This window comes from Typopeltis vanoorti, chromosome 16, assembly GCF_054136105.1.
Source record: "Typopeltis vanoorti isolate ZY-2024b chromosome 16, IOZ_Tvanoo_1.0, whole genome shotgun sequence".
NCBI classification, from domain to species: domain Eukaryota; kingdom Metazoa; phylum Arthropoda; class Arachnida; order Uropygi; family Thelyphonidae; genus Typopeltis; species Typopeltis vanoorti.
Window position 1 is genome coordinate 80,759,719 of NC_143564.1, and position 18,013 is coordinate 80,777,731.

At 35.4% G+C, this 18,013-nt stretch overlaps 1 protein-coding gene across 1 annotated transcript in view; it reads right to left on the reverse strand.

Annotated features, from left to right (window-relative positions):
- The window catches only part of Smn (survival motor neuron), a 110,393-nt gene that overhangs the window by 4,538 nt on the left and 87,842 nt on the right, over positions 1-18,013 (reverse strand). The window contains exon 6 of the mRNA XM_090406383.1: positions 8,373-8,504. Within this exon, the coding sequence (XP_090262509.1) occupies positions 8,373-8,504 (132 nt within the window). The remainder of the gene's footprint in view (positions 1-8,372; positions 8,505-18,013) is intronic.

Sequence of the window (18,013 nt, forward strand, 5' to 3'; positions counted from 1 at the left end):
ATTATATCAAGCAATACTTAGTCTTTATTTGAGTTGTGAGTCAGAAGTTAGAATTGAAGAAAGTACAAGAAGGTGGTTTAATGTTAAATCTGGTGTCAGACAAGGATGTACGTTATGCTCTCTCTTATTCATTATCTATATGGATCACATTATGAAGGAAAGTGGTATTAAACCTGATATGAAAATTGGAGGTGTTAATCTCAGCTGTTTACTTTATACAGATGATGTTATACTTCTAAATAAATCTGCTACAAGTCTGCAAGATTCCCTGACTAAATTGAATAACTGTTGTAATAGATATGGTATGAAGGTCAGCACTAAAAAGACAATGAAAATAGGCAGAAACATTGAAAATATTAACTGCATTGTGAATGGAAAACTTATAGAACAAGTAAAAACATTTCAGCTACTTAGGCACGATTTTTAGTGAAGAATAAGCTAAATATGGAAATAGACAACAGAATCAACAAAGCTGGTATGGTAGGAAGTCAATTGAATAAATTTATATGGAATAAGAGAGAAATTAGCCAAAACACTAAATTAGCTGTATACAAGACGGTGTTCAAACCAATTTTAACTTATGGATCTGAGAGCTGGGTCAGAAGTAAAACACTTGACCAAAGACTAGAGACTGCAGATATGAGAGTCCTGAGAAAGATTAGAGGCATGAACAGATGGCATCAATGGCAATATCATATTAAAAACGAGGATATTAGGAAAGAACTTGATATTGTCAGCATCCAGGAATGCATTAGCAGAGCTAATCTCAGATGGTATGGTCACTTAAACAGAATAGGCGAGGAAAGATTAGCAAAACAAGTGTTCTCTGCCAGGTTGTCAGGAAAACGACCCAGAGGAAGACCAAGATATAGGTTGATTGATATGGTACAATGTGCCTTAGACGATAGAAATATAGGATCTGATAATGTTGGAGTCTTGACAAGTAACAGACTGATTTGGAGGAAAATTATAGATAGGAAGTTGGTAATGATGTAAATTTTTCATGTAGTACTATCATATCCTGTACACCCGTTGAGGGTACATGGCAGGAATTTGATGATGATGATAATATAATGTCCCATTGACACTATACAACTGTAACTTTTTTCTTGCCACCTTGTCATTTGACTTTTCCAGATCTACAAAACTTAATCACAGATCTTTGTTATATTCCCGTAATTTCTCAACTATCTGTTGTAAAGCAAAAATCTGATCCTGACAGCCCCTATTTTTTTCTGAATCCAGCTTGTTATTCACCAAGCTTTTCTTCCACAATCCACCATTTCTCATATACTTGTGTAAATCTTACCAGGAACACTTAGTAAGGAAATATCTCTATTATTTATTTATTTAGCGCATGACATGGCTGTCCAAACTCTGCCCGTGGTGCTATTTTGTGCGGTGTTGATTTTCATGAGTAAAAAAATAAAATAGCAAATTTGAATCGAATGCATATTAGATATTTTAATTATATCACAAATCGATAATCTCAATATTGGTTATTTTATTCAGTGTTTTTACATCACTATATACCCATGTGTTTTTCAAATATTAGATGTGTCAAAGAAGTGTTCTTACACTGATCTGTTCTAACGTGTAAGTTCCGGGCGCTCACAGGGAACGCAAGCATGCGGTTAGTTGTTTGTTCAGCTATTGAGATTGTGTCGCTACTGTCATCAAATTACTAGAATGCATTGTGATGCGGCCCTCGGATAACCTAAAGTTGGACATCCCCGGCGTATGATGTACAGGTCTTAGGATACATATTACATAAAATAACATAAAAACAATTGTAAAAATAATTAAAAGGGGTACAATAGGTTGAAATGATTAAGCATTAAAATTAAGAATCTGGAATCAGAGCTTAATCCTTAAATCTTGGATCCACTCCAGGGATTCTGGGGTCAGTTTATAAAAGTCCTCTTTAGTACCTGAGAATGAGTAGATAAGGCACTCATGCACAATGTGATTGATAGTCTGGATCTAGCTTCTGCATTCACAGTTTGGAGTATCGGACCAGTTCAATTTATGCAAGAGATGCTTACATCTCCCATATCCTGTCCTGTTCTGATCTGATTTAAAGTGGTCCATACATGTCTAGGGAGATCGAAGCCCTCCAGAAGAGATGTTGGATTTGAAATGGTAATTTGAAGATTAGGGGTACGCTGAAGCCAATACTTTCCCCATGACTCGCATAAGTCGAAGTCCCGGTCATTCATTTGTATTGCACTTCTCAGGCCTGGATTTCAGTCTTTGTGAGGTATAGAAGGAAATGTCTTGGTGGATTGGCAAGAAACTATTTCCAATTATTTATGTCCAAAATTTGCTTAAGGCTTGGTCTTGCAAAGCAAGGGAGGGACTATATTACTGAGAGTTGGGAGCCAGTAGCCAGGAGTAGATCTTAGAGCTCTAGAGATTATCCTCATAGTTTGATTCAGCTAGACATCAACTAAAGAAGCTCGTGCACTGTTCAGCCACACAGGAGCCCAATACTCTGCTGTAGAATAGACCAAAGACAGTGTGGTAGTATGCAGTGTTTGGCATCAGCACCCCAAGAAGTACAAGCGAGTTTATACATTATATTATTACGACTTTTTAATTTTCCAGCAATATTTTCTAGATGATATTTAAATGTCAAGCTTCTGTCTAGGGTAACTCCGAAGTATTTTGGATGATTGTTAAATTTCACCAGTTTTGGCCTGGATATTACTTAAATCAAAGGATGCTACTTGAGTTTTGTTCAGGTTAGGTTGCAATCGCCATCATCTAAAGTATTTACCAAGTACAATGAGATCTTCAGTTAAGATGTTCTCAGCTTTTTGGAATGTTGAGTTGCAATGGCAATATTGTCAGCATACATGAATCTCCATGATGTCTCTGGGATATCACTAATATACAAGTTAAAGAGCAATGTGGCAAGATTTGACCCATGAGGTAAGCCATTTTTTATTTTAAAGAATTTATTTTTGGATTCATTGAGAGATATTTGTATCCATCTGTCTGCTAGTATTTGATTAATTAGGTTGGCTAGTTTTGGTGATGGAATAGTTTCTAAGAATTATATAATAAGACCCTCTCTCTCCACACTGTGTCATAGGCAGCAGAAAGGTCCATGAATACCACTATTGCTTTCAACTGTTTTTCATAACCGTTGTCAAGGCCTGTACTTGATCGCAGCAACTTCTGTCAGGTTTGAAGACAACCTGTTCCTGGGGAGTTCTATTATGTATGCTTGAAGAAATTATGTTGTATATCATTCTTTCGAGAATTTTCAGGTAGATGCTTAAGGCGATAGGACGGTAGCTAGCTGAAGCAATTGTAGGGTCTTTGCCAGGTTTTAAGACTGCAATGATTTTAGATCTTTTAAAAACTGATGGAAGCATGCCAGAGTCCAGGATATTATTATACATAGCAGTAAGCCATTTAATAGTTTTTGATCCACAGTTCTTAATGAATTCAGGGTAGATGTTATCGAGTCCAACTGCCTTCTCAGTCCTCAATGAGATAACTGCCTGGGTAAGTTCCTGGGAAGTGAAAGCCTGAGATACTGGAAGATCTGTTTTAAGATTTTTTAGTTTTTGTTTCACCTCTCTTGTAGCTACTCTATCTTGAGGATATTTAATCACTGAAACTATATGTTTTGCAATGTGTTTTGGATCTAGTGGGCAGTTTACCAGAAGTTCTTGTATTAGGGTCAAGCTTCCTAATCAGGGAAGCTTGACCCTAATTCTTCCTAACCAAGCTTTCCTGCTGGAATAAGTAAAATTAAAATTGTTCATTGTCTTAATCCATTTGTCTTTTCTAGCATTGTCAAGAGACTTCAGTAGCTCAGTGGCTATTGTAGGGTTATTATTAGTAGAGGATGACAGCCTGGGATATAATCTTCCCTAAAACCTCTTCTCTTGGAATGGTTTGTTTGACAGCACCAATAATAATGCCAACAAATCTATTGTAATTGTTTATAGTGGGCTTTATAAATCTTATTAGTGTCAACCTGTTTCTTAAAAGAATCCCAGTCAGCTTTGAGAAAGTTCCACCTAGGTTTTAATACTGTTCTTATGATTGGAATATTTGGGCCTACTTTATAGATTATAGGTCGATGTTGGCTATTTGGAAAATTGTCTAATACTTTCCTAGAGATGAGAATGTGGCCGCCATTATCGTCCGCAGTACAGAAGCACAAATCAGGGTTATATATATATACATACCTCTTTCCCATCTAGAGGAGAGAAAGCTTGGTTTATCTTTGGTATCAAAGATCAGATAGAGGTTCTGGTTTTTCCATCCAGTTCATTAGTCACCACTCCCTGGAGGTGTCACAAAATAATAATAACCTATCCTTAATTCAATATAGGAATGAACTTCCATTCCTATCCACCCATTTCTGAAGTTTGCCTTTAAATAACCCATCCAATATGCAACAGAACTATTTCCTCGTTCTTTCACATTCCCTTGGGATTATAGCAGAACCGAGACTCAAATCTAGTCAAAGGCACTACCAGTTTCCAAGCACATACTTGTAATATATGAAGTGATTTACCATCTAATCTGACAACTGTATTTACATCACATTTCTTTAATGTCCTATGCATCTCCACTTCATCTACTTCTGTTTTTACATCTGCCCTTGTCACACCTATTGCTACATTACCAGGATGATACATTTTTGCAAAGTGACCACTCAGTAATTCAAATATTTTGTTTGCTTTTGGTTCACCTCCCTACCATCACTATGAACTAACCTATGTAAAACACTTCCTCAATTCTGAACATTTCTGGTATAGTGTACACAAAGTGTGGTAACCTTATGCCAACAAATATCCTTACATCTGCACTAACCCTCTCATTCTAATTTGCTACCTTAAGAAATAAATTCTGCATCCATTCACACACACTTTGTCAGTCACGTCTTATTAATAACATGAACTTTTGTCCAGATAATAACTAATTAATGTCAGAAAATATCTTTCTTGTTCCCAATGCTTCTGGCATTACTATACATAATGTGGTAGCTTCCTGGGCCCACAATTACCGTTACACTTCTACTGACCATCTCATTCCAATCTGCTATTTCAGGAACTAGATTTAGCATTTCTGTCCATTCACAACTTGCCTTATTGGTGCCTGCATCCTCTTTAACAGCTCTTGATTTTGCGTGTTCAATCTCACTTCGGTCAAGTCAACAGTACTTTTTCTGGACTACTAACGTCAAATCCAACAGCCCTATTATAAGTCTTTCATCCATGAAACTAACTCCACAACCAACTGCGTATCATTCCTTCAACTCAACCTCTCCATTGACTCATTTTAAATCATGGTTCTCTCCTTCTTAATTTGCCTCTTTCATAATAGCAACAGACTCACTATCTTTACTCTTCTCTTACGTCTACTGCCAGTAATTCATCTTCCCTCTATCAGATTTGTAAAAATAATCTGATAGAAGGAATATGAAATTTTTCACTTTTTTTTGATGACATCTCTAACATAATCTTCAATACCTGGGGAGCCCAATTTCATGACATTCATCAAGTACTTTTCTTATCATGGAATCTTCATACAGATTCTCACCTACCTTTCCTTTTTAGTCAATGCATTTCTTTCTCTCCTCAGCATACTATTCACCATGTTTTGCAATCTCTCAAAATGTCTTTTTCATTCTGTGATGGACTTGCATAAGTGCTTCCTTTTTCTCTCATTACAACTGACTTCATTCTTCCCATTGTCCATGTATCATTATCATCCTCCCCGCTCCTCTCCCACACTGATCACATCTTCCATTCATCCCTTCCTTCTTTAGTTTCACTTGATGATCCTCCACATGAAAGGTCACAAGAATTATAACACTACAGTGCCATATGTGGGCAAGTGAAATGTAGCCTGTGGATATGTTCCTTAAAGAGTGGGAGGTTGTACTCAATGGGAAAAACAGCATGAGAGAGATTGTTCCGAGGAGAAAATGCAGCTCCTATCACTTCATTTCTGACCACTTATTTTCCCATTCCGCAGAATGAAGGGTAGGCAATGCAAAGCCAGAAGTGAACAGCAGGTCATCTTCACATGGGTTCTAAACAATCAAGGTTTGAGTCAGCTGGTCAGTGCAGATTTCTTCCAAAGCCTTTTGGATATAGGTCTAATCATTAATGCTTCGAATATTTCCTCTCTCTCACAGAGAGATCTTCAGGAAGTACAATACAAAAGCTGTAACACACACACACACACACACACACACACACACACACACACACACACACACACACACACACACACACAAGGCAACACAAACTTAAGTGAAATGTGGATGAAAAACTAGAGTCCTAACTATGCATGGCATCAACATTGAAGGCCTTGTCTTGAAGTGAAAATTGACAGAAGAAATAACCTCATCAGATATATGACAAAGTCTCATATCTCATACAGCTTCATATGATTGAAGCTAATATGCTGATATAACATCTGCAGCAAGATAATCACACTAATGTTGTGACAAGAACTTGCTTCCAAGGATGATGAAATGAATCATGCAACTCCTCATCTGGTAAACCTTGTAGTTTGGAAGCATCGAGGCAGCTGTTAAGACCATTCAGGTGTGACATGCGGGCACCAAATCGTCTGCAAATGACCTAGATACTGGTCTGGGTGTTGTGCTTAGAAGAGCAGCCACCATACTGTGATCTATTGAGACTCATCCTCTTTAGGTCCTTAATGTGAGACAGGGGCATATTGCCAAGAGAGTATGACCTGATATTATAGTAGACCAAGAGAATCTAACTAAAAATAAAGATAACTAAGAGAGTATAACCTGATAAAGATAACAGGTTAGTTTTACGCTACTGATGACTAGTCATTGCGATAGTAATCCTGCTCAGTACGAGAGGAACCGCAGGTTCGGACACTTCCTTCCATCCAAAGCTACCATCCATAGGATTATGACTGAATGCTGCTAAGTCAGAATCCCATCTAGCAACTGCAATGATACCCTTTGCACCTCGCATGTTAAAAAGCAGCACTAGCTGGAGTTGCTTTTGTACTGTCACAGTGCGATCGCTCTGGTGATGAGGCCACTAGAATGGAAGCATCAAAGCAGCCGTTGAGACTATGCAGCAGCTGCTTCCTACATTTTGGTGCCCGCACGTCGCACCTGAAAGGTGTGACGTGTGGGCACCAAAAGAGAACAAATTCATATTAATCCTTTAATAAAGCAATAGTCATGGCCTAATCAGTATTTCATGCAAGTTTTATGGATTGTTCATAAATATACTAAGGCTAAGATCCTGGAGTACTACAGTTCCTAATTATAACAAAAGTTTAAGTGGGTTGAATATCTGCCATCCACATTTTTGAGATTTTTAGACCATTATTAATGTCGAAATTAGGATGGTTGATTAGAATTTCACAGATTTCTCTAAATTCGCATTCATAGCAGGTTTTGGAAAGTGTATGAAAATTAAAGTAGAAACTTCAAATTATCTTCTTTTTATTCCACTGATTTAACTCCTTTGGATGGGATGCTATCACAATGGAATCATTTCTTTTGGAATGCCCATCATAATATTGCAAAACTGCAGTGATCTCATCTCCCTCTCTACACATTTTTGTCAACTATGCCAAAATTTTCACAATATCTTTCACATCTCTAAAACCTCTTTCCACAAATAGTGAACCTCCTCCACATGGTCTGAGTGCAGTGATATCTCAGAACCTTAAATGATCTAAGAAATGGGCAGGTTTTATAGGCAAAGTTAGTTGAAAGATGCAACATGCAGAGATTTCTGAACAAGGGGGATAAAAAAAAGTAAAACCTGGCAATTTTTTAATTTTAAAATCTGGTTCTTTCATCAATTTAATGTTTAAAATTCTGGAATGTTGAGTGAAAGTGCTGAATCAATATTCAATATTAACGATTCTTGTAATAAGAACAGTCAGCTTCTATATTATAGAAAGTTGCTAACTTCTGTGATCCTTATGGGAAATAAATTACCAGGTATAGAAAAGTTTTGTTGAATGATGATAGGCTGCAAATCTGCAGCCTATCATCATTCATTCAGTCAGCTGATTAGCTCAGGGCAAAAAAATTGATGGTATGAAACATTGCCTTGCTTGGCAAGGAAAGAACTCTTGTTGTGGAATTCCATATCACAGTGTAAGAGATGAAGTGACAGTTTACAGCCAATAAAAAATCTTAACTGGGCATTAATCATTAACTCCTACTATGAAATAAGGGTTAAAATACAATTTTCATGAAACTATTCAGCATACAGCCTGTTCATATAGGTAATCAAATAGCTTTGAGAGCGCAAGTTAGTAAAACAGCTTTTAACCAAAAAATGGCATGCAAAACAACTTCTAGTAATAGCAGAGATCTTGTAACTTACTTGATAATAACCTGTATGGTATCCAGTCATATACCATGACATCAACATTGATGCCAAAGCTTCATCATCAGATATCCGTCCATCTTCAGGAGGAAAAATTGGAGGTGGTGGCAGTGGTGGTATTTTGGAAAACTATGGAAATAAATTATACAAAGAGAAAAGAACATGAATATAACTGGAAATAGAATTGCAGAAAGAATCACAAACACTGGATTACAATAGTGTAAGATGGTGTTTGCAATTCTTCCTTTAAATGTATAATTTGATATACTTTTGAAGAAAATTCAAATAATTTCATTAAACATCTTTTATAATTTGAGCAACTAGTTTCATCTTCTTAGAAGACTAAACATGAAAAGAGAAATAGAAATACACATTACAAAGGAACACAGTATAAATTAACTTGCAAACATACTGCTAACATCTGAAGGTATGGTATTGTTGGGCATGTTCATGTGGATGTGATCTTGTGTATACCAAGGCTGAATAGCTAAAGAGTGACAATATATCAGTACTAATGCTGCTTTCTGGTCACTATGCTTGAAAACAAAGATAGCTATCAAACTATCAACAAAAAAATTTTTTTTCTGTGTTTCGGCAGTGAACCTGAAAATGATGACTTGACTTGCTCATTTTCAGATAATGAAGGAAGTTGCCCATCAAAAGCAATTAACCTTCTCTTTTTATAATTTTCTTCTTACTTCTATTCCATAGCTTCTTTCTTTTCAAGTACCCTGTCTATACTTCCCATTTTCACTTTATGATCTTTTTCTCTCTGTGCCAACAAGAATTCCCCATCTTCTAGATTTTTTTTTTTCCCCCTGAGATAATGGTGCCAATAACTCCAAGGGTCCAAACTCTAGGAGTAGAAATTCTAGGATGTGAAGAGCTAGACAAGTGACCAAAGTTTTAAGAGACAGTAGGGCTAGTAAGATCAACTCTTTCATGCTAAACAATTTAGGGAAATATTTAGATATAGTTAAAGATATGAAAACCAGCGATAAACTATTACATGATTTTACGTTCTAAGGTAGCAACAATAAATTCTTGTAATAGTAGGAAGCCACATTGGAAAAGTAAAAATTGAAGAGTTTCAGTGGAATATATAGAAAGCAGTCACTGAACAAATAATGAGCTGGCAATTTGGAAATTAGGCAACCAAATTGTATTCTTTTTGGCATAAATCATAATGTAAAATGATGGTACAACATGACAGAATTTCGTGCCAGTTGGAGTGTCGCTGGTTAAATAAGGTCCCCATTGTTTTTGTCAATGGAACTAGCAGAACTGAATAAGTATCAGATCAACATAACCATGACAAACAAAAACAGGTGAGATCAAGTACAGAATGTTATGTTCAGGCAATAACAATCAGAGAAAAGAGGAAGTAGCTATAGTATTCAACACTAAACCCAAGGATAATCTTCCTGAATGGTAGGCAATATCAAGAAGAATGGTGTGGGCAAATATCAGAATATGAAACAGAACAATGAGAATTTGTGCTTATGGTCTCACAGAAGGTTCTACTAAGAAAGAAATGGGGGAATTTTCTGAGGTATCAGAGAAGGCAGCTGAGATGAAAAGAAGGAAAAGTTGGTCCTTGTTGGAGATCTAAACAATCTTTCTCAGAACTGAGTTCTAAGAAAGATTAGTGGAGTCAATACTAATCTTTGGCATCAATGGCAGTATCACATTAAAAATGAGGATATTAGGAAAGTACTTGTCATTGATACCATTCAGGAAAAGTTGGTCCTCTTTGGAGAAAAGAACAGCAGAGTAGGAAATGATTACCAGACACATAGAAATGTTTGAGGAAAATTTAGCAAAAAAGGAAAAATGTAATAATAATGGTAAATGCCTGTTGGATTTCTGCTCAGGACATCAATTAGTTATTACTAACACTATGTTCCAACATAAAAATATGCACAAATTCACATCAAGAGAAGATGTAAGGAATAAGAAAAATCTAATTGACTATGTTATAGTTGATAGCAATGTTTTCCTGCTAGTTCAGGACACTAGAGTATTCAGAGGATTTGAAATAAGAAGTGATCACTATTTAGTCTTGAGCAGGATAAAATTGAATTTCATATTGAAAAGAATAACATGTAAGAAAGTTTTAAAGAGAATAAAAGTTGACTCTCAGATGTGAACTGTAGACTCAAATACACAAAAATTATTAAAGAAAAAACAAGTTTGAAAACAAAAACCAAACCTTGGAGATTCAATGGCAAACCCTGAAGAAAACATGAATTAATTCAGCCAGAGAGGGCATGTAGAGAGTTTGTTTGTAAATATGGCAAAATCAGTAGATCCATGGTGAACTCAGGAAGAGGCAATCATGGAAAAGAAGATAGCACAGTTTGGAGAAGAGCTCATAACCATCTACAAAAAGGTAAATAAAACTGAATGTGAGAATTACAGAGGTATTTCCTTACTGAGCGTTCCTGGTAAGATTTATGCAAGGAGACTTGGGAAACAGTTAAGAAAAATTGTAGAAGGAAAGCTTGGTGAAAAACAAGTTGGATTCAGGCCAAACAGAGGTGTTGTCAGGATCAGATTTTCACTTGAAGGAAATAGTTGAGAAATCTTGGGAATGTAACAAGAATGTGTATTTAAGTTTTGTAGATATGGAAAAGCATATGACAAAGTGCAAAGAGGAAAGCTCTTTGAAATGCTACAGTTATATGGTGTAAATGGGACATTATATTGAGCAATACATAGTCTCTACGTAGGCTGTAAGTCAGAACTAAAGGAGGCACAGAAAGTTGGTTTGATGTTAAATCAGGTGTGCACATTATCTTCACTGTTATTATCTACATTGATCACATTATGGAAGAAAGTGGTATTAAATCTGAAATTAAAATTGCGATGTTAATCCTACCTTTTTAATTTATGCAAATGCTATACTTCTGAATAAACCCAGTACAAGTCTGGAAGATCCCCCCCCCCACCTGCTGAGTAAACTGAATAACTATTGCAATAAATCTGGTATAAAATTCAGCAATAAATATAGACAGAAACAGCAAATTCATCAACTGCATTCTGAATAAAACATTTCAACTATATTTAGGCAAAATTCTTAGTGAACATGGTAAATTAAATATGAAAATAAAATGAGTAAAGCTGTGATGGTAGGAAGTCAGTTGAATGAATTTATATGGGATAAGAAAGAAATTAGTCAAAACACTAAATTAACTGTATACAAGACAGTGTACAAATTAATTTTAATTTAATGATCTGAGAGCTGTTAGAAATAAAATGCTTGATCAAAGACTGGAGATCACAGATACGGGTTGTGAGAAAGATTAGTAGAGTGAACAGATGGTATCAATCGCAGTACCACATTAAAAATTAGGATGTTAGGAAAGAACTCTCTATTGATCATTCTGAAATATGTTCAGAGAGCTTAACTCAGGTTATATGGTCACTTAAACAGAATGGGAAAGGATTTGCAAAATAAGTATTCTTTGCCAGGTTGGCAGGAAAAGACTCAGAGGAAGATCAAGATGAAGATAAACTGATATAGTAAAGTTTCTAAAATGACAGAAAGATAAGTTCTGATAATGTTGGAGTCTTGACAGATAAATTAATTTGAAAAGGGAAACTGTTGATCAGAAGTTAGTAATGGTGCAACTTTTTTATGTAGTACTATCGTAATTATCCTGTACACCCACCCTCTTAGGATACATATTAGGAATTTGATGATGAGAAAACAGTCAGACATTCTTAAAATGGGGTGAAATCAGTAACTTAGTTAAACGTAATACATAATTTAACTTATGTAAATATTTTATTGGTGTAAAAATTTCCCTAGCCAATGCAGTTCTAACTTTTGTAAGTCCATATAAACAAGGAGGATACCCATGGTAGCACTAGAGTTTCTTGTTGGTTTTCTCATCCCATTTAGAGATGTTATCTATAACAGCATTTAATTTTCTAATTTGGAATGTCATCAGCAAGAGGACAATACGTAAAATAGTCAAACATCAAGTTAAATTTCGACAGTATTAATTTCAATCGTGAGCTACTAATGTGTTTCCTTTATCTACCTTTGTAATAATAAGTTTATTATTTCATATGAGAATGTAAAACCTTCATTTCTATGTAAAACAATTTGGGGAATAAGGTTTGGACTTGTAAAGTAGTTGTGCTATTTGGAACTGAAGCCAGTTAGCAACATCTGAAGAAATATCACAATGCTTTGTCAGCCAAAAAAAATTACGTTACTAAAATGACTTTTGGTGCTAATGTAGAAAGTGCATTTAATTCCTCAGTAGAAAGGGACTACCCTAAAATATTAACTGGATTTTTTTGGATCTCCAGTGGATGACAACTGATAATGGGTAGTCCTCTTTCTCCCACACTAGCTAATTACTTCATGAAATAATTTGAATGGATACTGAATAGCATCCTTCCTAAAACATCCATATAGTACAGATATGTTGATGTTTTCACACACGGGTTCTGTACATATCTACAAGAGTTTATCAACAAGATCACCACTTTTTTCCATTATATCCAGTTCACTCTTGAGTTAGAAGAGAACAATCAGATTGCCTTTTTAGATCTCCTGTTACTCCGTCAACCAAATGGTAACTTTCGTTTCGCAGTTTTTAGAACGGAAACACATACTGGACTTAACAGTTCAGTTCCATGATTGATACACTGAGAGCACTCTCTTTTGCTCCATAGAAATGCTGTTCTCTCAAGAAAGAAATCACATTATTTTTTACATTAAAGGTGTCTCAGAAGGTATAGCCAATCTACCCAGATCTGTTGACCTACAGATGTCTTTTTTCTATCGACAAGATATCTACTTTTCTAGGCTCAGCTGAAGATATCAGCAAAAAACATCCACATCCACTTCACTAACATTTCTGACCTTAATCCAATATAAAAGACATGTTCCCCCATTTAGACATTTTTACACTGCCTTGCGCAAGGCAGTGTTTGCATGAGTAAAACTACCAGTGGGAACCAGCTTCAGGGTATGTATGCTGCTTCCACATTGGACAGTCATATTTTCACAAAGCTTATACAGCATGTTAGTTGCAACTTTTTTGGTAGAGTTTCATGTGTGAAATGTCTTAATGATATCGAAAATCTCAAATGTAATTCGAACTGATTTCAAATTACACACACCTTTGTTTGCTTTAGAAAATTTGCTTTATATAAATTGTGTGCTTTCCATACTTAATGACTGCATTATAAATAGCTCTAAGAGGTATTTTCTGCAAATGAAAATTTGAAAGAACATGTTAGGGCAAATGCATTTAGTTAGATTCTGTATTTGGCACTACAATTAAACTGTTTCTGGTAGGGGACATGTTTTTCATTATGACGGTCCTTACAGCTGTCTCTGTACTGTATTTAGTGACAGAATAAAACTGTTTATTTTTCTTGCTTCTGCAATATAGTGTCTGTTGGAGATGGAATGTGTCCAGTTTTCTAAAAGAACAGACATCTATCCATTTCATCTATCCTTCAAAAATCAAATCCTATGTGTTATATGAAGTGAACTGCATTTGTTAATCTTCAACAAAACAATGGAATATGCAAGATATTCATTATTGATAAGACAGAAGAGCCCCCAAAAAAGTAAATAAACATAGGATTCGCAAAACTGTGGATAATTCCAGTGATTTCCAACAATAACTCCAATAACCACACATGAGCATCTATCTCCTCCAGCTGTCTATCCCAATTCTAGTATATTGAAATTAATACATAACTATATTCACTATGAATAATCCCCTCTCCTTTTCTAAGGTTCACTACCCCCAAATAATTACCAGATCATTTTTTTATTTTTAAATGAACATCCCATTCATGAGGTTGTCAACCTATGATATATTAAAACCATGGATAAGCAAAAAATACTAGCACTGTACTCTAGGAAATACATAAGAGGAAAAGCCAATCCAATACACACAGTGGAAGGAAGGAATGAAGAGAACAAATAATTTGTGAGTATGGAGTTGAACTGAGAAGAGATGTTGAATAGCTGGACATGCTTTCACAGATTCAGAAGAGTGAGAGAGTTGGTACTGAGAGAGTTATCAGTACCAATTCTAATGAACAACGTGAATGGAAATATTTGAAGAAAGAGCAAACAAGTCAGAGATGGTAATTTATCTACCTAATTGTTCTCTTCTACTGAGAAGAGTATTTTTTAGGGAGTTCTTAATTTCATGTGAGAATGGTTTAATGGATGTCATTTGTATAGTTAACAGATGTTCAGAGATAAATCAATTAATTTTTTGAATGGAAGTGATATTCTTAATATGTTTATGCCAAAATCAGAGTGCTCCTAAGAAGAGAAGAAAATATTCTATTTTTTTTTTCCTACTGAGATAAATGAAAGAACAGAGCATATCGGCTGCATATTTTGAGGACAAAGATCCATCAGCCACCACGATTGATGTGCATCCTGACAACAAAAAGCCAACTCAGTTGCATAAGTCAAGACCATATAAGTGGAGCTTACCCTTAAGCTAAACCTGACCAAATGCCTGACAACTTAGATTTGCAAAATTTTCCACAGCATCTGTCAAAAGGTGAGTAACAAACTAGAAGATTCCCTGATGATTGACAGAGATGCAATTCATACTGACAACAGTTTACTGGTTGAGAGGCTAAGTTAGCACAGACGTTGAGTGTTGCTGGTTTTTTCCTTCACCTTATAAACTAAAGTGAAATTGGATGCTAATTACTCCCAGTTCAATTTTCTCATAGCATACTCAATGGCTGAAGTAAACAGTTGCCTGACTCCTCTGTTTATTTCTTTTTCTTTTCCACTTAAATTTATTACTGCTGAACTTCTCTCATATGAGTTCTAAGAAAACTCATATAATGCCTTTTATTCCCTTATATATAGGCAAGGCCATTTTTAGCCATGTGACAGTTTTTAGTCCTACCTAAATTTTGGAAAGAGAGCAATGAATCAGATGGTTCAATCTCCACCAGCAGCCAATCGCAGATAACCGGCCCAAGACTAACACTCATTTTAAGTGGAATCCAGTGAAGAGATGGCTTACAAGTGCCATATCTCGTGGTCCCTAACCGTAACACTTTTTTTTTCTTTTTTTTTTTAATTATTCATTATGTGGAAGAATGCGAGTTCGTTGATTTATGGGACAAAAAAAAAATGGGAGTTTCTGTGGAAAAAACCCACTTGCTTATGCCAAAGATCGGCTTAACTCAGGAACCAGTCGAAAAAAGACTCTCTATTCAGCAATTAGAATTGAACCTAGGTCAATCTTCAGGCGGCCTAGTGCTGAAAAGTGCAAAACAAACTTTCACTGAGCTACGCAGGCTCTTGTAGCAGTGAGTTAATATGGTAATATAAATATCGCCTATTCCTATATATATGTTTTAAAGCTTCTTTTCTAAGGCTTGAAGGCTTTTTTTCTAAACTATGAAAGCCAAAGAAATTGGTATATTTTTTTTTGTTTTTTCTCCATTCTGAATATTTAATATAGCACTAAGTTCCTCAACAGACATAATATTTCATTTTACAATGAAATACCTTGGGGGCATGGTTCCCATGCTGCCAAGCATATCTCCAGGTTGCGGATAGGGGAATGGCTTCTGGATATAGAGGTTAGCTGCAAATAAACAGGAAAACCTGAGAATAATCAGGAGTGGACAATGGGATGGCATCTATCAACAGGAAGTGGTGAGATAGATGGTGGCATGGATATCTCTATACAAAGCAACACCCAATGATGGGGATGTGACATGGCGAGATGTAACCGCCATTCAATAAGTTACAGCCCGTTGGAAGTTGGAGTAGCAGCAACAATAAAACTTAATATCACATTTCAATAATTGCTAGGATTGTCCTAAATCTAGGATAAATCCTAACAATTATTGAAATGCAATCTGAAATTTACAAAGCTGTCACAACCAAGGAAAAGGCCCAAATGAGACATAGATAATCTAAAAAAAGAGGAAAATCATAGAAATTGTAAACAGCAAACTAATGAGAAGCATTAAAACTGGAGAGATGGAAAAGAAAAACAGAGGAAAAATGGACTCACTTGAAGGATGCAATCATTGAGGCTGCCAATTACTGCATAGGATAAAGGAACAAGCAAATAAAAAGCCATGGCCTACCCAGGACATTCTAGACACCTAATAGATGAAAGAAGAAAATACAAAATCTCCCTAAATGAAGAAAGCAAAGACAAATATAAACATATAAAAAATATATGATAATAGAAAGTAAAGAAGCAAAAGAACGATGGTATATAGAGAAATGTAAAGAAATAGAAGATCTAACAAAGACTGGGAGAATCGATAAAGCTTATAACATTATAAAAGGAATAAGCCAGCAAAACAAGAAGCACAATTATCAAAAATAAACAGGGGAACATACTTATAAATAAGGAAGAAATTTCAGAAAGATGGAAGGAGTACTTAGAAGATCTATATAGTGAAAAAGATCTAGATGCCAAGGCTATAGAAGATAACACAAGACTTGATGTGGAAGAAATTGATCCAACTATATTATAAGATGAATTTGAATGGGCACTAAGCGAATTGTCAGCCAACAAGGCACCAGGCATTGATAACATCCCCCCAGAATTAATAAAATATTCAGGAAATATAACTAAGTCACACCTTTTTCAAGATCATAAAGGATATATATGAAACGGGGATTATTCCCAAAGACTTTACACAATGCTCTATCATACCCATTCCTAAAGTAAATAATACAAAGAAGAGGTGAAAATCATTGAACAATAAGTTTAATATCACATGCTTCGAAAATACTACTAAAAACTATACAAAAAAGACTAACAAAGAAGGCTGAAGAGTATATTGGCAATGACCAGTTTGGATTCAGGAAACAGCAGGGTGTAAAAATAATCATAATTTAAAATTCTGAATACTTTGTCAAAAATGTAAAGCAGTTAAAAATTTATATACTTACTGGATTTGGATAGTTGTGTTACTTTCAGAAATTTTATTATGGTTTAAAATTATTAAGTGCTGTGTTTTGTAAAGACATTCTCGTAACACGAATGGAGACATGTCAGCCATTATACCCAACTTCTTGCTTGTCACTTTCATGGAGTGTGCATGCTCACCGAGGAGTTTGATGGGTGATTGACAGCTAACAGAGAGAGAGAGCGTTCAGTATCAAAGTAACAAAAACAATAAGAGAGCATTCAGTATCGAAGTAATTGAGAAAAAACAGGAGAGAGCTAATGGAAATTTAAGAACCCAGATGGAGAAATGCAGATGGATGATCTCTAAATAAACTTCTTAGGAAGTTTATTTAGTTGTATGTGACAGTGGGAGGAATATTAACAGAAAATTCTGAAAAAGGAATCGTAGAACTGTTAGTGTTTAAAGTCGAGGAGTTAAGACTGTAAATAAGTATTGATAAATAAAAGAAAATATTGCAATCGAAGTTCTATAGGAATGTTCGAGGAAACGCTGATTAGAAAATTTCATGTCTTAAGGATGCCGGATCTGTTATTTCTACTGGAAAAGGTGACGGAATTTAGCAACTTAGATAAAGCAGTAGAAGAAACCTTTTTTGCTGATACAAAAATTAACAAAATTGTTATACTTTAGAGTCAGGAGGAATAATATGTGCTACATAAGAATGATGAGAAAGGATTCTA